The following is a 27691-nucleotide window of genomic DNA, read 5'->3' as shown; positions in this document are numbered from 1 at the left end:
TTTAAACCTCACAGTAGAGACCAGACATGAAGAAAACATTGCTTTGTATATAAATTATGCCTAAATATAAATGTCTTTATAAAACTAAAATTTGAATTAGATTTTTTAAGAGATACACTACCATTCAATAGTCTGGGTATTGGTGAGATTTGCAGAAAGTCTCTTATGCTTAACAAGGCTGCAATTATTTGATCAAAATACAGTAAAGACAGTAATATTGTAAAATATTATTAAAAATTTTGTATTTTATTGTTTTAAAATGTAATTTATTCCTGTGATGAAAGCTGAATTGTCACTTTTGATCAATTTAATGCATAAATGATGAATAAAAGTATTAATTAAACAAAACATTACTGTCCCTAAACATTTGAATAGTAGTTTATATTTGTTTTAATGTCTTTGGTCATTACATAACGTCCACTTCTGCTATTCTCTAGCTTTGAAGACATTACTATTGTTATAAAATGTGGAAAATGGCAAGAATGAGTTAGTGTATTCAAACCGGTGTTGTATGTTGTGAATAATGTGGTTGAATGAAGTTTGAAGGACTCTCACTCATTGACGATTTTGATGCCGAGGGATCTGGCGGAACCGATGATGCTCTTGACAACGTTCTGCATGGAGGTGTCCTGCAGCTTAAAGCTGTCGTCCTGAGATTTGACCTGTGCAATCTCATATACGGCCCTCACAGTCACCATTCCAGCGATCTCATGCCCTGATAGATACGGGAAAGTGAAGGGACAAGGTGAAAGAGAGAGGTGATGAAACACAGCAGCACAGAAAGAGAAACCAGCAGGAGGTGTGGTTGGTCATGATTGAGCAAATCGGAAGTGGAGATGGGGTGAAGGCGAGAGGTAACAGAAAGAGGGGGAGGGAAAGAGCGGGCGCATAAGAAAGAATAATTGAGGTGAAGTGGAATGTATGAAAATGAAGCAAATCCATAATTCTCCTTTTTTAAAATGCCACCTTCACCACAGTTCCCCTTAGTAATTGCACGGCTCCCTACCAGTGCTGCTCATCATCAATATATCATCAGTCAAAAAATTCAATCTGAACCAAAACACCCCGCGGGGGGAGTCTGTCTATTACTGAAACATAAGGCAGTGGCAAGATATACAAATAGACTGCTGAGAGATGGAAGGAAGGATGTATGGCCACAGCTGCCCTGCTCGTAATAGGGTTCGCTTACCAGTCTTTCCGGCTCCTTTTTCAATGCCGGCGGCCTGTTTCAAGAAGTAAGATACAGTGGGCTGCCCAATTTTCAGGTCATACGTCCTGTCCGACTGAGGAAAAAAAAAAAGAGAGGTATAAGCTCAGCCCATTCAAAATGACCCAGGATCATGCTTTTTCAGAAAAAAAAAAAAAAAAAAAAAAAAATTGTATATGTATTTATATATATATAAAATATAAAAAAAAATGTTTTTATATATATATATATATATTCTAGAAGAAAATTTCAGATGGCACTTAGAGGCTTTTGCATCTGAACTCTTCATATATATATATATATGAAGAGTTCAGATGCAAAAGCCTGTAAGTGCCATCTGAAATTTTCTTCTAGAATGATCATTTTTATCAAGCTCGTATATATAAGTTTAGTAATTTCACTGAAATGGCAATGCAAATTACCTATTAAGTATCATTTAAGTGAAATTACTGAACTTAAATATACAAGCTTTATAAAAATGATCATTCTAGAAGAAAATTTCAGATGGCACTTACAGGCTTTTGCATCTGAACTCTTCATATATTATATATTTGAGGAAAATTGTTTGAGGAAAAGAAAGTTAAAAAGAACAGCAATTATTTGAAAAAGAAATCTTTTCTAATATGAATATCTTTACTGTCACTATTTGATCAGTTTTATGTGATTTACTTAATAAAAGCAAAATAAATAAATAATTCTTACTGACCCCAAACTATTGAAGGGATGTGTATATATTTGTATCTGTGCTAATTAAGTTTTTCTAAAACGTTGTGACCGAAATTTCTCGTTCTATTCCAAAACAGTCAGTCCTATTGAGTTGTACATGCTGCAGATTATTTGCTTTGAATTTCCATTAAACTTTGCTTAAATTCCCTACCTTCACTCACGTCACTTAAATGACTTTTCCCCTTAATACAAAATGAATTATCAAAAATAATTAGAATTTTAAATCAGACTTTTAAACAGACTTTATATGTACATAAAAATGTACATGCATATATGGATAGGGTTAGGGTTAGATAAAATTCACAGAGCAGGAAGAAAATAAGACAATACATAAAAATATATATAATATAAATAAGGCAAATCAATCAATTTAATTGCCTGAGAAAAATCTGCTGGTTTCTATACAACTAAAATGCATGGTGATCCCTGGCTGTCAAGTTCAGTGGCAAGTTTGTTTAGTACATGTTTGTTACATATAGAAAGAACCACTAAAAGTCATTAAGAAGCGCTGTTTTTCCCCATTGGTGTTGTATCTCGCCTAAGGCACTAAGTGAACCAGGACTGCAACTGCTGATCCCTCAAAAAAAAAAAAAAAAAAGAAAAAAAATATTAAAAAAAAAAAGAAAAGAAAAAAGTGTGCTCACTACACATGCATACATTTAAAAATAAAATGAATCCTTGATTTCCATCAAAAGACGAAAATGTGAATTAAACCCATGTTGTTTGAATAGAATCTAAATGAAGTAAAATGAAACCATAAAAAACACATAAGAATGATATGAATAAAATGAAAGCTTACAATATTTGAGAACACCCTAATCTACTGCAGTTATTCTGAAACATTATGTGTTGAGTTGATGTTTTTGACAATTATCTGTTGAGAGTGGGAACGAACTGTTATGTTCGTGTTTGGGTTTGTGGGCGTCAAGCTATCGGTCTCAGTCTCTCAGTCTCATCGCACATAGCGGGTGGTATCACAAACACAATTCTCTTCGAGTGCGAGAAGAGCTAAAATCCTATAGCATCCAATAGAGTCTCTGGAGCCTGACAGAATCTCATTGTCATCCATAGACACTGACAGCCTCTCATAAACTCAAAGTCGAGTCGAGTGAAGCCAGGCGCATGCATCCACACCCTCCATTCCCCCGGCACACACCCTCGACTGTCAGGCCTGCCGAAACCAAAGCTTTAAGGCAGGGATTAGTCTGCATAGAGAGGCTCAAAAACAATGAGTGTGCAGCAGACAGCTTAATGGGACAACTGGGACTTCACAGGCAGTCTGACTTGGGGAGACAGCCTGGCTAAAATGCATTGCAGCCATCCGGCTCAAGCCTAAAGCAAGCATTGTGCTGCAAACTCGACCAGAATTTCCCCCACACCCCCTGCAGCTAAAGATCACGTAGCTCAGGCTAATCTTCAATCCCTGTCGAATGCTCATCGTTATAGTGAGAGGACGCTAGCTTTAGGGCCTAATCTGCCTGTAGGACTCGAAGAATGAATCATAAAAAGACATTTCCCTTTGTTTGGTAATGTTAAAGTTAAAGGGATGTCTTAAAGGGATTCACCCAATATATAAACATTCTGTCTTTAGAAACCAGAATCTGACTTTTGCTTGTGGAATACCAAAGATGTTATTAGTAGTAGTAGTAGTAGTATGTCCAAACTACTCTTTTCTAAACAATGAAAGCTGTTGGCTTGCAATATAGCACACAATATTGACTCATCTTGATTTTTTTTCTTCCTTTTTGGAGCTTGACAGACCTTGGTCATTATTTATTTACACTATATGAAAAAACAAACAAAAAAAACAAACAGATGAACTTATCAAAATGCCTCAAATGAAGAAAGAGTCAAACACATTAGGAACCACATGGGTGAGTAAATTATGGCAATTTTCATTTTTTTTGGGGGGGGGGACCTGTTCCTTTAAGAGTTTCATAAATACTGCAAATAAAAAGAGTATGTTGCTTTTTTTGCTAATTTTCCTTTATGATTGACTTTTTTTTATTAATATTGTATTTCTTTATGCACATTTTCTATTTCTAGAGTCTAAGAGTTGGGTGAAGGCATCGATCGATCGATCGATCGATCGAGAGAGAGAGAGAGAGAGAGAGGGGGAGAGAGAGAGAGAGAGAGAGAGAGAGATACAACTGGTTAAGAAGTATTACATTTCTAAGCAATCAGACTTAAAAAAATAAAATAAAATAAAATAGTCGATATGGATTGAAAGAGCTGCTAACTAGCAGTGTTGGTATTTTTTATAAAAACTAAAAATATTCAAATGCATTTTCATTAACTGAAATAAAGCAGAACTAAAATAAAATATGAATATTAGATGAAAAACTTACAGTAAATGAAAATGGGAAATCTTGCCATAGCAACTAACTGAAAATAATAATAATAATAATAATACAACTAATAAAAATTACAAAAGCACATAAATTAAAATATGCAAAAAGGTCATTCAGAATATTAACAAATGCTATAATAGAATATAAATAATACTAAAAAGAAGGAAAACTTATGCATTTTGGCCATTCATTTACACGACGACAGTGTTTTGGGGGCCTGAAAATGCAAATTGTTGAAAACGGGTTTCAAAGTGAAAGTATTTGAAAACAATGCCAAAAATGTGAATTTGTGAAAATGGTGATGTCATGTGCATATTAAGTGTTAAATCATAGATCCATAGTTTTTTTTACAAAGTGACATCACCAACTACCGGCCTGGCATGAATAATACAGCGTTTTTAATTTTAGATGTCAAGGATACTGGGGACGGGCTCTTATGACTTGTCACACCTGGCTCAAAGATGCGACATTAGGGGAGATGACAGTAAAATTAAGAATTTATTACATTAAAAATGACCAAAAACAACAAATCTAAATATCAGTAATCAATAATGTTGGTCAGTCGTGACTGCAAGTGAATGAGTGAATAACTGTGAGTGTTGTCAGAACGATGGATGCGAAACAAAACAAATATTCTCACAACTGGAGCGCAGGTCTGGCTTAGGAGCGGCCCCGACTAACAACTGCACGTTGTTTAAATAAGATGCCATGACGAGATTCAGGTGTGCTCAAGTCATGCCCCAGTCACCAATCAGACCTACAAAAACTAAAAAAACAAACAACCAGAACCGCAACAACAACCGAGCAACCACCTAGCAATGTGCTAAAACTGCTGAGAGCACCTTAGCAACCATGCACAATAGTTGTTAAGTTTAGGTATTAGGTAGGATGTAGAATATGGTCATGCAGAATAAGGCATTACTATGTGCTTTATAAGTACTAATAGACGGCCAATATCCTAGTAATATGCATGCTAATAAGCAACTACTTAATAGTAAGAATTAAGTGTTACCTAAATAATTTTTATTGCAAAAAAGATGAGAAACGATCATGTCAGCAAGTCAAATCACAGTGAGCTGTTGCATGTGTATTCAAAGAACGAATGATGAATGGCAACAGCACTGAGGTGCACATTTTCCTCTCTCTCCCTCTGAAAATGTCTTGCAGCTGGTCCTGGAACGAGAGCTGATGTACCTGCAGAGGAGCGCCAACAACAAAGCCTGACAATTCCCACCCTCGGGCAAGCACAACTGACAGGACAACACAAAGGGATGAGCTAGATGAAGGTGACATTGTTGCCAAAGATATCTAGTTCTACTTTATGCAACAGAAGCCTTTAGATTCAAACTGTGGCAGAACTGGACCACGGACACTCACTTAATCATCCCAGAAGAAAAGATTATGTGTTTGGATTCTGACTGAGACGGCGCATTAGACATGAGCCAGAGACATTAAAACACCCTAGATTGGGTGGCAGTGCCGAAGAGCATAATGTGGTCATATAATTTACTCACAATGTCTGGACTGCCACGGCATCTCCCATTTCGCTTAGACAGAGAGGGTTATCGAAACTGGGACTTCCAATTGAAAACCACACAAGAGCTTTTCAACAGTTCTTTAATGTAAAAGAGATAGAAACCTGTAATGAGAACTCATTTCACACAGTCGTGCCACTTTAAAAGTTGTGATCAATGACCCCTCCATAATAAAAAGCCATTTCTCACAACCTTTATAATGGGCCTTTGCTCAAATGCCCCAGCAATCTGTCGCCGACTCGGCAAGCATTACTAACAGCCTTCAATCCATCTTTATTTAAGAGACTGAGAATATGAGGAGAAAGTGCTAGACCTCTCATTTTGTTACAGAGGGCGGGTGAAAAACGGGAGAGAATAGATTAGAAGAGACAGAACGATTGTACGAGAGAAACAAAGACTAAAATGTGTCAGGAAAAAAAAAAGCTGCTAATGCACACAAGTGAGGGATCCATCAGACGGCCCTATTTCTCCAAGAAACTTCGAGTTGGAGTACATTTACGGTCTTTGACTTGCATGATGGAAAGTGTGTCCTTGACAAAACATTATAATAAACGTGCTGAAGCTCCCTGAGAAGGTGAGTGGGGAGATAAACCTAGGCCAGACGAACATTGCATACGCCGCATCAGTGACTATTCCTCGTTTTCGAGTCACGCTCAGATTGGGAAAGCTCTGTTCATCTGTTTAATCCACTTCGCTCAATACCTTCATTTGATCATAATGTCAGTAGAAGGCCTAATCCGCGCTTTGGCATTCGAGGAGCATCTAATGCTGTTTGCTAATGCGACTGAGATGCGAATGTAAACGAGCACCCCCGGGGACTCATAAACTGAGAAAACAAGCGGCAAAACAAACGAGAGCAAGATTGATTGAAAGCAATAAGGTGTATTATGAGGCCCCCAAGACGTCACTTCTGTGACTGATTGGTAAAGTGGTGTTGACATTGAGAAAACGACAACAGTATTCCTAATTAGTGGTTACATTACCTTCACATTGATCTTGATGGGAAGAGGGATGCCTTCTTTGAGGTCTTTGGTTTTCTCATTGAAGTCTTTGCAGAAGGCCCCTATGGGAATCCCTTTCTGGAAAAGAAGGCATAGAAAAAACATTCAGAAAGGTTTAGACCCACACGCATTTTAGCCTGTTATTCATCGTGGCAGTCTTTTGATGAATACCAATATCCATTTAGAGTGGCTGCATGGTGTCAATCATTCGATAACTCATTGGTGCACTGTGAATGCCTCGGCATGCTTGGATGCCTGCGTGAGTGAGTGAGTGAGTGAGAAAGTGAACGAGAGAGGCTGGTGGAAGCCTATTTACCCAAGGGTGTGAGTATATGTGTGTGTGTATGTGTATAATGTCAGAGTATGGCAGTCATCATGCCTCTGAGACTCCAGATAAATTAGATTCTCTTTCCTGGCCCTTGCCAGGCAGAAAGCTAAATGTATAGCTGACATTAAGTCAACACTGGCTGCCATTTCTCCTGAGCAGCTTCACCAGAGCATGAGTGTTTTCTGTGGGTTGACTGCAGAGGCAGCTGCTAATCTGTAATCTTATTACAGTTGTGAAAGTTTTCCTTGCACTTGGACTTTTCAAAGGATCCACAGTGACTGGCACACTTGTTTCATCTTGAGGTAGATGTTACAGAGCTTTATTTAACAGTCTGACTCTGATCTATTAGGAAAGGGCTGCTGTTGCAGTTAGCAGTCTGGTTACAACTAGGCACAGAACCCATGGATCACCCTCGGTTCATCCACTGACCGTTTGATGCATATTGCCCTAAAAATGCCAAGAACTGGTAAGTTAGTGGCATCAGTTCTTTTGTTTGAAGCACCTACTACCCAGTAAAAAATATATATCCATGAGCAGAATTGTATTATTGGATGTTTCAGATGTCTGTGAAAAAATCTGTACCTATTATTTTTGGATAGACATAAATTCTGTCATATTAACATACACTACACCATTCCAGTGTTTGTGGTTAAGATTTTTGATTCTCTCCATTGCTGCATATGATCAAAGCTGGATTTTCACCATCATTACTTTCACCATTCTAATATGCTGATTTGCTGCCCAAGAATAATTTGTTAGTATCACTGCTGGATGATAATTTTGTGGTGACCTTTTCTTTTAGGATTCTTTGATGAATAGAAAGCAAATTGAAATCTTTTGTAACTTTATAAATGCCTTTACTGTCACTTTTGATCAGTTTAATGCGTGTTTACTAAATAAAAGTATAAATTAACTTACTGACCTCAAACTTTTGAACGGTGCTGTATTTCACATTTTTCTGTATATTTTTTACAGTCTTCTACTGGGGTATCAACCAGGGCTGTGTGGCATTCAGAATTAAAATGAATTGAAAGTCAAATAAATTCATATAACTGGAATTTTTAACTTAGAAAATAGAATAAATAGATTTATTATCTAATAAATAGATAAAGTAAAATGGATTTCTGAATTTTGCACAACCATGCCAATTATTTCAGATAAACAAAACTGCCTCAAAAACAGCATGTTAAAAGATAATTATTTGAGTTTGGTAACATTAAATGAAAGTCAGACCTTTCCTGTTTAAGTAGTTGGTTCTTGGCCAAAATGAGCTGCAAAACATAACAGACTGTTTGCCAAAGTCGAAGTTACCTCCCATATGTGATATACGGGCCAAGATAAACAGCACTTTTTGGCATAAAGTATATTTGCAAAGAACTTCTAACTTATAAATACTGATGCAATCTTTTCAGATTAGTTAAAGCAAACACTGCCATGCGAGAACAGCAAATATTTCCCCACCACATCCAGAGGTATTACTGTTCAGCAATTTCAATTTTAACACGAATAAAATGAAAAACAAAGCCCTGGATGGCAGGCAGCCTATCTCCCTCCTGACTTGCTTATTAATAGTAATCCCATGTCAACCCCACTAGCATCTCCTCAAGCCCCCCAACTTCAGCGAGAACAACACATCTAAGTAAACAAGAAAGGCAGTGGGTGACTCCTAATTAAATATGGATTAATATTAAACCGAGGTTGTAAGGAGAGCCTCAAAAACCCTTGGGTGAACACTGAGATTCCACACCGCTTCCACTCCGGTTTTTGCACCCGCTGCTTTATAACCCTTTAAAGTTGTTGTTTTTTTGTCTGAAAAGGAGTTCAAACAAGTAGAGACATGCAGAGGATAGCAGACAGATCTGAGAGGAAGAGGTTGTCCAACGATGGAGGGGGGGAAGCAGGCAGGCAACAAGGATGAAATGTGATGGAAGTGTACTGACAGTGTACTGATCAGACACACAAGACATTCAAACTGTGCCAAACAAAGACGGTACAATGGAAGAAATCGTAGCAATTGAGTTTTACGTAACGCTTTTAATATCATAAGTGAGGCCATTATAAAAATGGAAATCTGTTGTTGGTTGAAAGGACAAGGCTCGAAGATGAAGATTGCTCTGGCAATCCTTACGGAATAAAGCTCCGGATGACCAAGACGCTTCGCGTTTAATGGCAGATACATTCACTTTCAAGTGCTGGCCAAATTGCCAGTATAGCTCTCTAAAACCCAAGATCTAATCATCCAGAAGTGAAGCGGTCCAATTAAACGTCCTCTTTCTTCAATAGTGTCTGATAAAAGCAGGACTGCGAAGAACAAAATGGCTGCAGTACATCACCATGATGGAGGCGTGCTACCAACCTTGGACAGTGCACTATATTTATCATATCAGATGAATATTAAAAGTGTTTATCATATCAATATTCTCTAAAGCAGCCATTCCCAGTGAAAGTCCCGACGGAAGACAAATCCTGCCTGAATTGTGCAAGTGAACTCTAAAAGACTGAATAACTTAACCAGACTAAAAACCCCACATGTTGTGCATGGTATCTGCATCCGGACTGTATTTGTGATTCACAAAACATCTCCTTTTTCCATTCTTTTCATCAGTTTTCCCACTTTGCATTCGTTTCATTATTATAACGTAAGCTTTCAGCTTCAGCAATTCTTTTTAACGAGATGGCCGCTGACATGGATGAATGACAAAAAGAGTGAGAACAGACCGGGAAAGTAACCGTTGTTTCAGATAGCTGAAGTAACAGCTTGAAGGGCCACATATATAAGTGATTCTAATAATACTGCACACATGTGTGTATATTTCTAGTGCAGGACAGAGAAGAACAGTGTTATGTTCAAGTCATGTCCCCTATGAGAACAATAATGAAGATCAATACTAACATTCAGGAGGTCCATTTGACAAAAGCGGGTGAAAGGCTTCAGAGCGCTGATGTATGGAGAAGCCATAGGGGACCGGCATGAATAAAGAATGTATGTGTGAGGGCTGTGAGCTCATTCCATTAAAAAAAAAAAAAAAAGAAAAAAGAAAAATAAGCACAGTGGTGGGTTCAAGTGGTTCAATCACTTTACAGCAAAGCCTCTGAGGAGAAGGCATTAGAGGACAGTGTGACTTCCAACTAAGTGAAAACCTGTGTAATTAAATGCATGAATAAGAAATTAAGCAAATTAAAATTGTTAGCACTTCATATAAGGAACAGAACATTGTATGGGTCAGTACTGAGGATAGAAGCTGTTGGACAAAATACCTAATCAGTGATGGGGACTGATATATAAAAAATAAATTACAACAAAATGAGGCACTTAATAGAGCACCAATGTTTAATTGTGTCATAATTTATTCTTTATTCGCCCCATGTCATTCTAAATGTCATTGTGTGACTTTGGTGAAATCTGTAAAACACCTAATAAGTTTTCCATTTTTTTTTTCATAGCATTAAAAGGAGCTGAAGGTTTCAAGCTTCAATTTTTTTATTTTTTTTATACCGACTGCCATTATAGTATTCATTGATATTTTGAATTAGATATTTTCAGTTTATTCATTTTAAAAATATATATTTCATTTGGCTTTACAATTATCTCAATATTAGCTTTTGTAAATTTAGTACTTCAACTTATTTTATTTCATTTAATTGCCAAAGAAACATTTCTAATTTTCATTTAAGTTTTTTTTTAAGTTTACGTTGTTCATAATATTTATTTGCCTAGTTTCACAGACAAGGCTTAATCCTAGTCCTGGACTAAAATGCATGTTTGAGCTGTTTTAACTCAAAGCAACTTGCTCTGACATATCTTAAAATATCTCAATGCCATTCCAATCCTGGCTTAATCTTAGCCCTGTCAGTGAAACCAGGCCATATTTTATTGTATTAAGCTTTTAAACTTATATAAACATTTTTAATAGTTCACAATAACAAAACTGCATTAAAGTGTCTGTACGACTTGTGCGTTATATTCTACGTCTCATGCAGTCTTCCGATAATTGAACTCAGAATTTCTCCTTTTGTGTTCGATAAAAGAAAAGTCATACAGGTTCAGATTCAGAACAACATGATCGTGCGCAGATGATGACAGAATGATGAATTGATTATTATAATAGGTTGGACTATTCTTCTACATTACAGACAATACAAAACAAAAGGAAAGAGTAAAATGGAGAAAGAGCGAGATGAAGAATTAAAGCGAGCGAGAGAGCGTAACAACAGTTTCTTTCAGAGGGCTCTCTCAGTGTAAGATTTAGAGGACACGGCACCGCATGTTCCTTCCTTGTGTGAACTGATATGTAACGGTGAGTGAAACAGAAGTGCAAAAAAGGTTGTGTGTACACAAGCATGACAGGGGACGTGGCCACAGGGCAGCAGGCAGGATTAATTGCCCCTGGCACCCAAGGACGAGCAATTCATTGCCCACGCCAGCGTCCTGAAGGATGGGGGTGAGGTGGGAGGTGTAGACGAGGGGTTAATTAAACTCTGCGGTGTGAGACACTCTAATTAATTACTCCAGTTCCCCTTCCCTAATTCAATGTGCTGAACTCTTCCCATTTTATTACGTTCTTCCCCATAAGGGCGTCATACAGCTGATTAGCCCTCCAACCGTTTTGGCCCATCTGGAAGTTGGAGACTTCAGAAGAGGAAGGGACAAGGCCTAGTACAGGGAAGGGTCCTGTTTGTGGGTGCACAGAGAATTATTAGCCATTTGCTTGAGCCATGAGTGATCACAGAATGTTTGCATCAGACATTGTGGAACGCTAACATGAAAGTTTGTCAGAATGGCTAATGGCTTTATCTTTGATCATCCCAAACTCCCCTGGAACTTCACTCATTTAAAACCACATCACTCTCTTTTTTAAGTATATGCAGTGATGATTAATGGGTTCAAAGCGAAGGCTACAGGGCGAGACGTGCTACTGGGGACACATTATTTTCGGGTCAATTTTACAGCCAATATTGATAGCTATACCTACTTCAGTTGGAAGCAAAAGTAACATGTTGCGCCTCTAAATGAGTGTGCAGCCCCGCTGGTGAACCGCTCCGTCCTTGAATATGGCGGATTGTTGACTTGAAATCAGTTTATTAAAGCAGAACAAATTTATTTACAGATAATAAAATGCAGGGTGAAGGTCTGAGACACAGCATGAGGCTATGTGGCAGAGAAAAAATTAAAAAGGACAATAATTTTTTTGACGGAGCCGCATCTGTGCCAATGTCCAAAGTCTGATGGAAATCAGCGAGTGTGAAAAGATTTCATTAAACTTATGTTATTAAAGGAAAGAGCTCAATTCCTCAGACCCACTCTTTAGAGAATTACATCGCATCAGAGGATGTCTTATCTTATCAGAGCTCTGCAACATCCCAGTCAGTTAATAAGGAAGACTCATAATTAACCGATTACCATTATCAGTTCGCCAGGGTTCGTTTTAATAGTAAGATTTATAGCTATTTTAAATTCCAGACATAAAAGCAGGAAGTTAAGGTGTGGATTTATGATCAAAAACAGCACTGAGCTGTGCGCTCATTGCGAGAATCTTCCAGTCAGTAAGACGGATTGTTTTGCTGTGGCTGGAGCATGTGTGGTGTCAGCTAAGTGCTCTAATGCGCAGCAGATGGATGCAGTGAGGAATGTCTTGGGACAAGCTTCTGCCAGTGCACCTGGGGCACCAATCAGGCCTGCAACATTTCCAAAAAGCATTTTTTGAAGTCTTTACCAACTTTATGGGGGCGAAAGTGTTGACTGTGCACTGCTGGACTTTTGTTGTCTCGTTTTCTCCGCCTCTCTCACTCCCTCCGTGCTGAAATCTAGCCAGATCAGAGTGACCTTCAACCACTTCAGCCCCACGGGGACTGAAAGGGAAAGAGCGAGTGAGAGAGGAGGCGATAGAGATGGAGAGATAGAGTGGAGTAGTGGGTGGAGCTAACAAAGGCAAAAAAAATATTGAAGGCAAGGAACGGAAAATGTCTGGAAACCAGTGGTGCGTATAGCGGACTGTGACAAGAAAGATGACTTTGCCTTCAATGCCTTTCTTTCCCATCTGGCTGATTAAAACTCCAAGATGACCCCTCACCATGAATATATGAGGTGCACATTGTGAAGAAAAGATACAACCTTTGATTTCAATAAAGAGAGTGGAAACTGTCCTGTCAGTTGTAGAAGAAATTTAACAGATAATGAGATTCAGCTCGATCTCCAGTCATACTGGTGCTCTGATCATGCAAGAGCAGATACCTCAAACTTATTAATAAGTGTCCTCCTTATTCTACATAATAAAATAAAATAGACTGTGTATTTTATCCAATGGAGTCAGTGCATGTCAAATCAGATGTTGTAATAGCAAACATTATGTTCAAAGCTGGTTTCACTTTTAAGCTTTTCATATTTTTTTCAGCCCCCCTGAAGTATTCATTATTTCTAAAAAATGTCTTATTTAGGAAGCTATGTTTAGGGTGTGATATGTCAAGAATTATGATTGTGTGGCTCACAGGAATTGGCAGACAGATACATCGAAAAACTTGTTCCATTCAGGACCAAACAGATCAGCGTCTTTGGGGAACAAATACTTTCATAATTGGCCCCTAAAGTTGCAAAAAAGTTAAAACATTTCTAGGAGTGGGTGGTATTTGGGACCTAATTGCACCCATAAAGACACCCAGGATACTGATGAAATTATTATTATTTTTTATCTTAAAACATAAGTATTGATTCCCTATGGGAGAAATGTGAATCTCTCATTTTAAAGGGACTCAATTGACCATGCTTACTAGCATGGGAGTATATATGTCTTTAGTGACTAAAAAATAAATCAGCTTTTATTTATTTATTAAATCAGATTTTACGCTGACATAAATGTACATGATTTTTTTTTATTCTATTTTTTACATTTTTCAAATGTATGCCTATTCATCCTTCAAAAAACGTAAGATTAAAAAAAAAATACTGAGTGCACCTTTAAAGATCTATGCTTACAATACAAAGACTGCAGCTCATTTGCAATCTATGCAATGCATGAACACAGTCACCAGTCTTCAGTCAGGCATTTACCCAGGGGACTGTCCTTGCAATTAGTTCTAGATTTATTTTTTTCCCCAAGTATTTGTTAAATGACAATAGCCAATCTGATAGCACCTTCTCATCTCACACCACACAATCATTCGTCACTAACAGCAGGGACATCGGGGGTGTCGTTTTCTCCTCCAGGCTAGAACAATGTAATTATCATAGCAATGATTGCACTAACAGCAGTAATTAGCAGCACGGACCCATCCGGATGGTGACTCGCAATAGGCACGAGGCCATTCAAATATCCCCGCCTGCTATCTGAAGTGAAATCCAAGAGGTTCAGAGAGAAGCAGCAACTAAGCGTTAGAGTTGGAGAGCGATCGGAGGGAGGGGTGCAAGTGCACGTAAGCTGCCTACAAATGACACACTGCAATCATAAACTGTCTCGCGACGCGTTCTTTCGTTAGTGAAGTATGAAGACGACGTCGAGGCACTCGGAAAAACGGCTTCAGTTACGGAGTCAGCAGTTATAACGCACTTCTGACCGACTTCTACTGCTCAGCCCGCAAAAAGCTTCATCGCAGCCGCCTGAGAGTCTTTATGGACCGGGAAGGAGCCTGCTCGAGTCGAGATAACGGAATAAACCACATGCCGATTATATAAGGGTTTTGCGACAAAGAAAGTCAGGAGGCAGAAAGGCTTGCTTTCCTCATCACTTCGCCCGAATAAACTACACGTCGGGGCTTAGCCTATGTTATGGACAATGTAGCCTTTGAGCGTGACGTGGTTGACTTCTCTGGATTATTTTCCACGTTCAGTTTCGTTAAGAAGCAGTACAGTGTCATTACTGGACGAACAGCACGATTTCGGACACTGGATTCAGATAACATCTTCTTGATGCCTGCAGGTTTGCGCTGGTCATTAGATTGAGACTGCTCTGTGAAGTCTTCATGCTGTGGGGTAAATACACTCTCTACTTCATCCATTCCTGCTTACATGAAGTTGAGCTGTCTTGCAACTTGATATTCAATTATTCATGCAGCCTTCAAGTCCAAAAAGTTCATAATATTTTAGATGTCACCGTTTCGCCGCTGACCGAGCTCACTGGTGAGATTGACACCTTGCCAATTCGGATGTGTATCCTAATGCAATGACACCTGTCGCAATATGGTGATATATTGAAGTGGCACAGGTCTGATGATCACACGTGTACTGCAGCAGCAGCAGCTCGACACTTACAAGCATCAAGACAGATGATGCCATTTATTTCGCGAACACTGATAGTGTGAGCCACTGTGATGATATTCTCTGTGTGGGAATGATTCAATGGCACATTACCGACGAACATTTTCAGTCGTTTACTCGTAAATGAGGGCATGTGGCATGAGTCCAGCAGAGAGCATCTCCAAGAATGAGAGGTAGACGCGATTATGGGCACTTGCACACAGCAATTAAACATTTACAATATTCATCACACTATATTTAACCTAGACCATTAATAATGACCATCACTTTAGAGTGTTAATTATGAGAAGCTTTTACATTTCTCCTCGCATTGTCGTACATTACTTCATTACATTAGCCTACTTATTATCCTCTATAAAACATTACAGACATGGTTCAAAATTCTGTCATAATTTATTCACCCTATATCATTCCCTTTTAGTCCATAGAACATAAGATATTTTGAGAAACGTCTGTTTTTTTTAAACTGTTTGCTTAGGCTACTATTATTTTAAAAATTATTATTATTATTGGTGACATCACTTTAAAACAACTGAGATTCAAATAATTACATTTGCAAATATTAATGATCGATAGGTTATTTTTATTAAGTTTACAATAACAAATATGGAGAAATTATTCTGTTGTTTTATTTCTGCTTTTAGACAATTCCATGACCATTCGATTACAACATTAAAACAATATAATATTAAATAGCCTAATCAATTGACCAATATTGCTTTTTAACAAAAAAAAAAGAAAAAGAATAAGACGCAAGAATTTAGTGTCTGTACATTGCTCATCTTTTGTTGACGTAGCCTATAAAAGCACAGATCAAAGCACACATTTGTACAAAGCAAAACTGCATGAAATTATTCACTGTAACCTGTGGCCTTGAGCAATTACTCAAGTTAAGGATGCATTGGCTGTCAGTAGCCTACTGAAGTCTAGTCTACTGCACATCTAGTATTGATGTGCTTGAAAAAAACAAAAAAAACAGTATCATCCAAGTGACTTGATAACCTGATGAATTATGTGCTGACAGTGGAGTCAAAAGATAAGCTCTGCACCTGCAGGCAAGCCTTCTGGGTTTCAATTCCTTTTTCGTCCAAAAATAACTCTTCTATCATTTTTCTGATTGAAAAAGAAAGATGTGTCCTGTGCTGAAGAATTTTTCTTCAGGAGCATGTGGCTTCTTCTAAATTCAACACTCAGTCTGAGATTATTGGATTCAATTGAATACCAAAGCATGAAAATCAGTAACAGAGATAAAAAAATAAGATCTTGCAGTCAAAATCAGATATTAGTGACGCACACTCCATTTTCATTCCACAGAGCTCACAGAAGATTAATCATTCTAGGTCATTTACCAACATACTCCCTTCATTTCCTCACACTTAATGCGTTTAATTTCTACTGTTCCCAAGCTATGAATATATTTCCATTCACATTCTCATCAACACAACATCTCTTTTTTCCCAGAGCAGGTCGCCTGTGCTTTTTGTGTTATACTCGTCACTCTTTCCTTCTTCATTTCCCTCAGCTTATTTATGAACCATTACCATCTTGCCATAACACTTTATTAGGTCTGTAAAAAGCCAAGGGAATGAATCACCATCTTGCTCTCTCGGTTTCTCTCTCACCCCATTCAATTTCCATTTCACCTCACGATTTAACACTTTTCCTCCATGTATCCACATGTATACCTAATGGGTCTTTAAAAGTTGCAAGAGTTGTGATGGGATAGTTCGCCCAAAACATTTCTGTCATAATTTACTCTCCCTCTTGCCATTCCAAACCATTTTTGTGTAAACTATTATTTTATGTAGTTATAACATTTAAGAAAAATCCAATAAAACAAAATGTTGAAACCCTGTATTCCATAACCCTGTTTGTCCTCAACAGTAATGACTTTCTTATTAAAAAAAGTCATCTATCTGAGGTGTTGACACTCTACACCAAACACAAATGGTTAATTGATGGCTATAGTGCATCGGACATTGAGTTCATTCGGCTGAGAAGGCCTGCATTCGATTTCACCATAAAGCCCACAATCATTTCTCTATATTAATCAATACCCCAGTTTTACACTGTCTGTTGCTGAAATATGGCTTGAGGAAACATGAATAAAATCAACATCAGTATGCAGTGTTATGACAACACCTTTCAGACAGTATTAAGATTGAGTGTCGCCATTTTGCAGGTGGCCAATGCACTTGAATGGCCAAAGAAAACGAGCCAGAGAATCAGACTTGATCATGTCATGCTTACTGAAACCAAAAACCATTAAATACTGCAATATGTGAAAAAAAAACAGCATGGAAAGCAAGCCACGAGGAAAAGAGGCTTTGAAAGTGTGCCTTGGTTCCCTTCAATATAATTAATTAATAAGGGAACAAGAGTTGACATGAATGCTATATACTATGCTATATACTATGCAAATAACAGACACTTCCAAAGACGAAAGGACTTAAAGTTTCATGAGTTAAGAAATCAGATTAAAAAAAAAAAAAAAAAGAGATTCTGGTGTAAGACTGGAAGAACTGGAAGAGAGATTCTGGCATATTCTATTATATTCGAGGCGTCAATTGGGAAAAATACATTAGATTGAAAGCAGAAAGATGTGCTTGTTTTGGAAGTAATGAAAAAAGACCCTGGCCACCATAAAGCCCTGTCTCAAACAAGCAAAAGCTTATATTCAGCACTGCCACAAGCCTCATTTTTCTAATCCTGTCAATGTCACCAGCTTTGTTTGTCAACTATACAAAACCTCTGAAATGCCATGAATCGTAAAATCTCCAAGGATTGCAAACTACATTTATCAAGAAAAACCTTCGGTACAGACATTCAACTACTTTCGAAATGAAATTTAAAAACTCTCCTATTTTAAAGGTTGCCAAACAATGAAGAGGTATTGAGGGAGAGTATGAATAGTCTATTGTTGACCTGCACATTGTAGAAAATCATGCAATTTGCTTAGTCCATAAAAATGGACTGTTCTGCCTTAAAGTATTACGAACATGTACATCAAAAGCTTTGAAGATTTATGGCTAATTCACTCAGAAAGTGCACATTTCTCTGTATATTCCGGTCTTGTAATAGCACATAATCATGCAGCTCATGTCCTTATCAGGAAATGAAGGATGTAACCTCTTAAACCATCCTCATCTCTTTCCTTAATGAGCCATCAGAGTCTGACTATGTCCTTGTTTCTCCTTCTACTTCAAGCATGTTGCCCTCGCCCCAGGTGTGCGTGTCTACTCTGGTGACAGTGAGCACGATGGCCGTGGTCGACCTCTACCTGCTGGAGCAGAGCATGCTGGGACCTCGAAGCGGAGCCCGTCCTGCGGTATGGCCTTGTGTTGCCGTCGCGCTCGGTGACCTGTGTTTCCTGCTGGCGCTCCGCTTTGTTTCTGCCGGTGTGGTTTCGGAGGCTCGCTCTCCCCGTCGGGGCTTCGCCAATGCTCTCTGGTTCCTTTTCCTCTCGCTGCTGCAGCTGAAGCTTTTCTTTGTGTGTCAGAATTACAGACAGGAGAGACGACCCCCGGATCCTCTCGCCCGCAAGACTCTGACTCTTTTACTTTCGGTGTGCCTGCCCTCGCTTTTCCTCATCCTGACAGGAGCCGATTACATGACTCCCCTCCGTAGGAAGCAGGAGGTGCGCAGCCGGCTTCTGTGGGTGGTGGTCGACTTGCTTGATGTGTTGGATCTGCAAGCTGGGCTATGGGAGGTGCAGGGTAGCGTAGGGGTTCCTCTTTGGGTTGAGGGTATAGTGTTCTTTTACTGTTACGTGCTGTTGCTGTTACTGCCGTGCGTGTCGCTCACAGAGCTGGGTGCCACTGCGCTGCCTGGGCTGCAGGCGGCACGGAAGGAGGCTATCTATCCGTGGCTCAGTTTGGTGACCATTAATGTGTTCACGCTCGTGCCCAGAGGGGTCGGGATGCTGTGGTACAGGGACCCACGGGTGTCCACGGTGTTCCTGGGGAAAAACCTGCTGGCTCTTGCTGTAAAGCTGAGCTCCGCCTGGGAGAGGCACAGAAAGGGCAGCAGAGGGACGCAGGGGACAGGAGCCGCCACAGGAACTGAAAACCAGACTCGAGGTGCGGCCTCGGAACAAACCACGGAGCAGGAGCAAGAGTGCACATCTCCAGTGCCGTCCTCAACGCGCTACCACACGATTTCACGCAATCACGGACACAGCCACTCGCTCTCTCACGTCAGCCTGGACCCCACCGAGACCTCTCTGGGACCGGCTTACATTTCCCACGAGCTCTAGAGGTCACGGAAAAGACCTGAATCTGCCAGCAACTGGAATTTATTGGCACATAACCAACCAACTGTCTCTGTGCTTTCCACAAGATTAGCAGAGATAACTTATCGTATTAGCACACTTTGTAGTTTGAACAACTGATGATTTGTAAAGCCAAACACGAGTAGCCTACTGTGGTGTGAAGCTCCCAGACAAAATGATAATGAAGCTGGAGCTGTTTTAATTAAGTGCCTTCTTTAAAGAGCTACAATTAATATTGTTACTCTTGTTTATTTTTCATCAAGGACTTGAATTAAACCATGTACTGTGAAGCATGACCACTGTTAATATTCTACTCTGTAATAAAAATGTTTAATATACACCTGCCTCTACCATTCAGATGCAGCTAGACCTATAATCTGTTGGTCTGACATGCGAGACAGAAGCAGCTCCACAGTAAATTTGTGGAGACCTGTCAAACCTAATGACAACATTTCAAAAATGATATGTCACAGAACTTCATTTAAATCACAATTTTTATGGTTGGTCTTCACAAACAAATTAATCCATTCCTCCAACTAAATGGATATTTCATGGTTGAGAAAACGCAATAACGAAAGTATCTGTCAAACACTTAAAACAGTAACATTTTCAGCACATTACTCCAGCACAAAATTAAAATGTCACCAATCTTTCAAAATCCTAAACCTTTGTTTATTTTCAGATTACTGAGTCCCAGTTTCTCAATGTTGTCTCAGACTTAGACCGTTTTGTGTGCAGCAGGCATTTGTACACAGAATGGACAGTGAGAGCTCACCAATCTCCACCTTTAAATGTATCATAGTTACCACAGCATGAACCGAAGCATCTTTCCCATTGTGGTTACCAATGACAGATCTGTACATAGGAGTATGATGTTAGGGAAAGACATTCTGATGTGGTGATAGAGAATGAACCCTGGTGCGGATTATGATGATGGGGGGTTGGGCATTATTCACTCTCCATCAGCAGCCTCTAAAGCCCTCTACAATCCCCCCACCCTTTCTCTAATAAACCGTTATTACTCATATTAATTGAAATGGGACTAATTTTTCAAGCTAAGAGCTTATACCGCACTTCATGATTTACAAGGAATATTTACCGAACGTAAAAGGGGACAAACTTGCATGATAAATGCTAAAAATAAGCCTAGCTATAAATTAATTGAATTACTGAGAGCAGCTCAACTTGAAGCTGATTTCGCTTTAGAGGTATATCAGACATATGAACCAGACCAGAATGGCATTTTTCAGCCTTTCATCTCACTCCCTCTCTCGCTCTCGCTCTCTCTTCATTTTAAATGCACACCCTCCATGTTATGTTCACTGTAACTCTTCAGCTTGCCCGTAATGAAGAGAAATCAGAGAAAAGAACAGAACTAATTTCACCCTGAAATTAAAAATAAACAAATAAGTAGTTTGCTTAATGAAATAACTTTTTTTTTTGCATTTTGAAATGACAATTTTTTAGCACATTACAACAATTCTGTATCGCAAAAAAAAAAGAAAAGAAAGAAAGAATCTACAGTTAAAAGCAATACAACCATTTCTAAAATTTGTTTTTTAAACTAGTAATATTGTGAAATATTATTACAATTTAAAATAACTTTTCTATTTTAATATAATTTAAGCTGTATTACTGTGATGGTGTCATGTGATCCTTTAGAAATCATTATAATATGCTGATTTGGTGCTCAGGAAAACATTTCTTTTTTATTAGCGTGGAAAATATTTTAAATATTTTTGTGGAAACATTTTTCAGTATTCTTTGATGAATAGAAAGGATGGATAGATGGATGGATGGATGGACGGACGGGAATAAAGAGTTAATAATTTTCAGGTGAACTATTCCTCTAATTGTAATGAAAATATTGCATGGTGCATTAATATTTTCTATTGATTATGGAGTGAAATGTGATGTGGACGTGTTTCACAGATTCAGCCATTTCCCTCACAGTTTTGGTATGCTTGATCTGAACGTAAACACTTGAACTATTGTCTTGCACGCCCCTCTTTTATTCCGTCCCTGTTTCTCTCCTCCATCTGGCTGAGTTAATTTCTCCCTGGACTGTAATTACTCTCCTCCACAGAAGCTGTCAGTTTCCAGCCTCTCCTCCAGAACTCCCTCTTTTATTTCTCTCGTTTGTTTAAATTTGCCCCCCGGCCGACAGGCAGCCTACCTCTATGCGCTTACCCTGTCAGGGATGGTTAGGCAGACGAGAGAAAAAAGCGAAGAAGGGAGAAAGCGGGAAGATTAAAGGGCCAGAGCTGTAAGCTGAAGGCCTGCTGGCTGCAATTTATTTACAGTTTAATACACATAAAAGTAGAGCCAAAGATGGCAGAGCTCAAACAGAGCTTACAAGAGCACGTGTAGACACATGCACAAACACACGACTGCGTGTTTCACGGACATATGGTGCTGCTTTGCTTGATTGAAACTCATTACACCTCATATTTAGTTCATTACAGCTTTCTTCAAAGGCAAGATCACTCTGGAGGCCAGGTTGACTTGCACTGGCAGAAGAAAATGTGTCTCATTTATTATCATCATGATGGGCAAGGGACTGTAATGACATCATTACAGCTGTAATTAGCTTGTTAGTTATGAATGTGCTTTACAAATGAGAGCAGAGGTAAGCCTTTGTGAACTTTGGGCTAAATGACAGTCCCTATGTGGTGGAGAAAAAAAACAAAAAACCTTTAGAGAAACATCAGATCTCTGTGAACAAGAGGGATAAAAAGATTTTCGTTCTGAACATTCAACTCCTGCAGAACTTGAAATGGTCAAAGCTGTGGAAGCTGTGTTTTTTTTTAATAGGCCAACCCGGAAGTTGGCATCACCCTTGTTCCCTCAACAAAAACACAATAAGACTTTTCCATTGGCTTTTGGATTATTGCAGAAAATAACCTCTGTAACCAGCAACAGTTTATGATTCATTCATCATGATAATCTTCACATATTAACACAACTTTTATGAACTTCAAAGCTTAAATACATTTGCCAGAAGTAAAAAGCTTTTTTCTTTTTGAGACAAGCAAATGCTTAAAAAACATCACAAGGATATTTCCGATGTATTTTATGTTGTAGAACAACACGTGAACGAAACTATCTTGAGCTTGAGTTAACCACGTACCTTATTTCAGGCATTTAACCAAAAAAAACATGGACTTCAAGACGATGCAACCGGATGTGCAAAATGGTTCCTGTTTTTGGTCTACAAATATCATCCCAGCAGCACTCTATGTTCTTCAGGGTTCCCACTCTTTTTAACCAATAATTTCGCATGGCTTTGTCCAATTTTTCATGATTTACTGGATAAATATTAAAGGGATAGTTCACACAAAAATGAAATCGATGCTGAAAACGAGAGGTCTAAAAGCTTACCTGTCCGAGAACGGGGCCCAGGGGAGGCCCAGGAGCCGCCTGTCCAGACCTTACAATCGCTCTGATGACGCCTCCAGTATCCAACTTTTTCACTGCCTTGGCCGCTTTAGATATCTTAGACATATTGTCTATGTGTCTGGCCTGCCACTCGTCTGTCCGTCCCCTTTGCCTGTTAGGAAAGGTAATTATTGAGGTTTCCTTAATCCATTAAAAATTTAACACAAAAAAATCAATACATGTCCAGAGGTTGAAAAGTGAGTCACACAAAAGCTCTATGATCCATAAAAGCTCTCCCAGGAGTGCACAGTGGCCTTATCTCGAGATGCTGTGTGTGAAGACAGTCGTGAGACGAAGTGCTATGAAACCTCAGGACCTTCAAAGATAAGGGATAAAAGCACATGTGTGCCGTGCACTCGAGGAGCTTCTGTGCTTGGCTGCCTTCAACAATTCCCTGCACTCTGCTGATCCATTACAGTTAGCTAGCGCTCTGTGGGTCTACATCAGGAAGGGTCGATGGAGAAGATTGGACGGCAGCCACCAAGAACCAAAACGCACAGATTTAATGTCTCACGCAAAGGGCGAAACGGTAATACCTGATTTTTTCCATTCAAGACTAAATTCAATTACATGATTCAATCAATTAGTGGAGTGATGGAAATGGCCTGAAATGTATGCACATGGGGAAGCATGACTCATAAAAAACACGCCCTATAATCTGATATAAATCAAATGGAATAAAAGCCACTACGTGTTCGAAGCCATTCGCCAGACCACAGCACAGCCAATTACAAATATGACGTTAGAACTTGACCCATTTTGTGACTGTTCAACCCAGGTGAAAACGAGATCTCTAAATTATTCACAGTGCCCTGTTCCCAGGTTAACCTCACTATTTATATATTCATAAATGCAAGGGGGATGAGGACAGAGGTGAAATAAACACACCTCGCTAGCCACATGTTGGAACGCGCCATTGGTTTTAATGCCAAGTTAATCCTCGCATCTGTGCGCGCAAGGAGACAAGCAAAGAGAGTATTTCACAAGCACTGAAACGTCTTGGATCTCAGAATACGCAGGTTATCTAAGGAGAGCAGAACCAGCAGATTTAGGCTCAGCAATCCCCAGTTGTGGGAATGCATTGCGTTAAAAATTACTTTCTGTTTTCTTCAAAACGCCAATCACATCCTGCCCTTCTTTTCGCTGTTCTATTTCACGCTGTTCTCATATATTTTTGCTGTTTTAAAAAGCATGTTGAATCAATTTAAGAGGCAGTCAGGGACGGTGGGGCTGCTGATAAACCTCTACTTCTTGGCAGGAGGTCCAAGTATCTTAACATATTCAGAAGCAAAATAGGACAATCAACAATCCTGAGTTGAATTGAAGCAATTTATTTGTATTTGGCACCAATTTACTTTTTTTGGGGTGGGGGTTACTTGGTGCCGAAAATAACAGAGTGTCTGACTGTTTTGAAGAAACATGCATGAAATTTCTTTTCCATTTGAAAGCAACTCTGTTGACGTGATGGGGATATAAAATACATGAAAGAAAAGAAATTCAGTGAATATGGACTGCAGGCATGTTCTGTCAAACTTCACTGTGCTTCCTGTGTTTACTGCTTTGAAGCTCTCATCAGCTTTCCAAATTAGATTAAATGGCTTGAGAATAATATTTGATATTTTCAGGGGGGGGGGGAAACATGTTTTGTTTGAATCATTACAATTAAGAAATAAGAAATGCCAGAAATACAGTCCCTTTGGGGCTGGTAAAATTTGTATGTTTTGAAAGAAGTCTCTTATGCTCACCGAGGCTGCATTTATTTGACCAAAACTACAGTAAAAACAGTAATATTGTGCAAAATTATTATAATGTAAACTAGCTGTTGGTTTTCTATTGTGTGCATTTTAAAATGGAATTTATTCCCTTTATGACAAAGCTGAATTTTCAGCATCATTACTCCAGTCTTCAGTGTCACATGATCCTTCAGAAATCAGATTTGGTGCTTAAGAAACACTTCTTATTGTTATATCAATGTTGAAAACAGATTTGCTGCTTAATATATTTGCAGGAACTGCTTTTTTCTTTCTATTTTGTTTCCTATCCAAGTTTTTGTAACATTATAAATGTCTTTACTGTCATTTTAATTAAATAAATTATTTAAATTCTTGAATAAAAATTAATTAATTCCTTGTAAGCAAAAAACATTTAAAATTGTGTTTGATTAAAAATAAACATTAATTCCCTATTTTCATTTGACTGATATTTTTATATATATATATAAAATTCAAACATCTTAAAAATATATTTATTTATGGAATCATGAAAATATACTGACTCAGCTGCTATGTCTTCATCTGTGAAAATTAAGCTTTGTTTGCCTTTTATGATAAAATGATTTCAGGCTAATTTAATTTCCTGAAAACACTGAAACATCATTGCATAGTACATTCACATTTGTTTGTTTACTATCCAACTCAGTCTATAGCCAAAGTGATATTTGATTTTTTTTTTTTTCTGCATTGTTTTTACAGAGAATAATGAATTAGGTGTACAAACAATTGGCGCCTGAAAATGAGTAGTTGCAGTGTTTTACACTGAAGTATCTTGGCCATAACAATGATAAAAGGTAATGCCAACTTCTGGGATTTTAAATTGCACTGGAAAATAGGGCAATATACCATTAGCAATAGATGAATGTGGGCCAGGTTTGTTTATTTATTTTTTGGACCATTTTGTCCATTAGCCAAAAAAACTAATCCCTAGACTCTGTAAAGAGAATTAATATGCAAATTCAGAGAAAGCCAAAGTACTAGAAAAACCTCATACCTACCGCTGTTCTGTTCAAACTTCAAACTTAACATCAAAGGGATAAAACCTGGTTTATGGAAAATGAAACACTCGAGGGAGTCAATGGCATTAGCAGGGCTACATCATTCCTGATTTAAGATCACAAAGAGAGACAGGACTCTCTTTATGAAGTGATTTAAGAACCTCAAAATCATTCCCTCTGCAGTTTCACATTTACATATATAGATTTACAGCCCGACTTTTGAAAGCCAGCCAGTTCATTTGGATTCTAACTCTCTTGATATATCTGTTTTTGGTTTGAGACAAATTGAACTTGCAGACATGGGAAAACATGTTTGTTGAGGCAAGAATAGCCATTTAGAATAATGCTGAACAAGCAATTGTTGTTTTCGCAAAGTAGACAAAAGCTGGAAAATAAATGAGGAGGAAAGTATATAAAACATTTATGCATAACAGAAATGACTGGTAAAGTGATTTAGTTTCTTCGACCAGCTTGCGTTTTGCACAAAATGGGAAGATATTGGAAAATTGGCTTTCGCAAAAAGGTTACAACAGTGAATGAAAATGTGCTCTGCACACTATAAGCAATTAAATGATTTGAGAACAAGAAACAAAACTGAGATTCTGTTATTCTCTTCTCAATAACAAACAATGGTGCAACAGACGTCGCAATTCAGTGAGCAGGCTGGTGTTTCAGAATTCTGCTCAATTCCTCTGATACCCTCCAGGTGCATATTGATTTCTGACAACACCGCAGAGTGCAATTTGTGATAACCTCAGCAAAGAGCTAAACTACCTCCTAATTTACAACAGCAAACTAGAAAAAAGCGGAAACACTCAAATGACATTGAAGTATCACCGTGTCAAACGTAATGCCATTATCGCACTCATCAGCGCTTGATTCAATGATCAAATTTAAAAACAAAATCATCAACATGTGGGAATGTTATGGTCCAATTAGCACTAATTTCAGAGAATTTAGTTTAGGTCAGGTTTCTGATTAGTATCACAATTTTTCCTCTTTTTTTCTGTTTTAGTTTTGAATGATCATATTCCATTCTCTCTCTGGCCATCAGAATAAAGCAATCCATTTTTTTTTTGCTGTTTTTAAGTAAGGCCTCTCTTGGCATGTAAAATGAGCAACAGCACTGAGTACTTTCTCAGGCTCTTTCACAAAACAGGTTTGCTATATGGTGTCAAAATGTGGTCTTTTACAACAAATCAGCTCTAAAATGTGGCACACAATCGAACTTAAATGATCCTAAATAAACTTCAGTCACTTTTTTTTCTAACAGATCCTTCAGAAGAATATCCAGAACGACAGGTACAAGATTCTCCTTCTCTTTTCACCCTATCGTTTAGTCATTGGTGGCAGAAATAGCATCTAATCTGGGGACAAGGGCTTATAATGACCCCAGTCAGAAGCTGTTCAGTTTCTGTGTGATGTCATGCATGCTATCTATGAACTAAACCTACAGTATAGACCCTTAAAGTCATCATGCAATCAAAATGGACAATTCTTATTATTTTATGGGATACTGCAGTATTTATTAAATGATTTATCCATGCACATTTTATTCATGTGCCCTCGTAATCTTTAACCGACATCTTTTCTCTGATGTGAGAAGGCGGGACAACTTGTCACTCATCATGACATCACAGCAATAACAAAACAACAACAATCCAATCAATTCTTAACGGACAAAATCAAGACCTGCCCTACATTTTTTCTTGTTTTAAAAGCTGTTCCACACCACAATAAGAAAGAAGACTATCGCATCTTACATTTAATGACGACTATTATGCTACCACTCCTGCACAAAACAACCTGTCACTCTG

General features: G+C 38.4%; 2 protein-coding genes across 3 annotated transcripts in view; one reads left to right on the top strand and one right to left on the bottom strand.

Annotated features, from left to right (window-relative positions):
- Positions 1-27691, bottom strand: part of mrpl11 (mitochondrial ribosomal protein L11) — a 34471-nt gene that overhangs the window by 3199 nt on the left and 3581 nt on the right. Inside the window, exons 2-5 of the mRNA XM_079892596.1 lie at positions 23048-23216; positions 6803-6898; positions 1190-1283; positions 556-715 (exon numbers count right to left, since the gene is read on the bottom strand). Of these exons, the coding sequence (XP_079748722.1) occupies positions 556-715; positions 1190-1283; positions 6803-6898; positions 23048-23170 (473 nt within the window). The 5' untranslated portion in view covers positions 23171-23216. The remainder of the gene's footprint in view (positions 1-555; positions 716-1189; positions 1284-6802; positions 6899-23047; positions 23217-27691) is intronic.
- Positions 14370-20003, top strand: tmem265 (transmembrane protein 265). 2 transcript variants are annotated; one of them, XM_079892593.1, is made up of 2 exons: positions 14370-15111; positions 18604-20003. In XM_079892593.1, exon 2 carries the CDS (start codon positions 18605-18607, stop codon positions 19649-19651), a length of 1047 nt encoding a protein of 348 aa, XP_079748719.1. In that variant the 5' UTR covers positions 14370-15111; position 18604; the 3' UTR covers positions 19652-20003. The 2 variants fall into 2 exon arrangements, with proteins under 2 accessions (XP_079748719.1, XP_079748718.1); XM_079892592.1 differs by having other exon boundaries at positions 14552-15569; positions 18604-20002.

Source organism: Squalius cephalus, assembly GCF_949319135.1.
Source record: "Squalius cephalus genome assembly, chromosome: 14".
Lineage (NCBI taxonomy): Eukaryota > Metazoa > Chordata > Actinopteri > Cypriniformes > Leuciscidae > Squalius > Squalius cephalus.
Note: the sequence above shows the minus strand (reverse complement) of the source record. Positions and strands in the feature narration are given on the sequence as shown.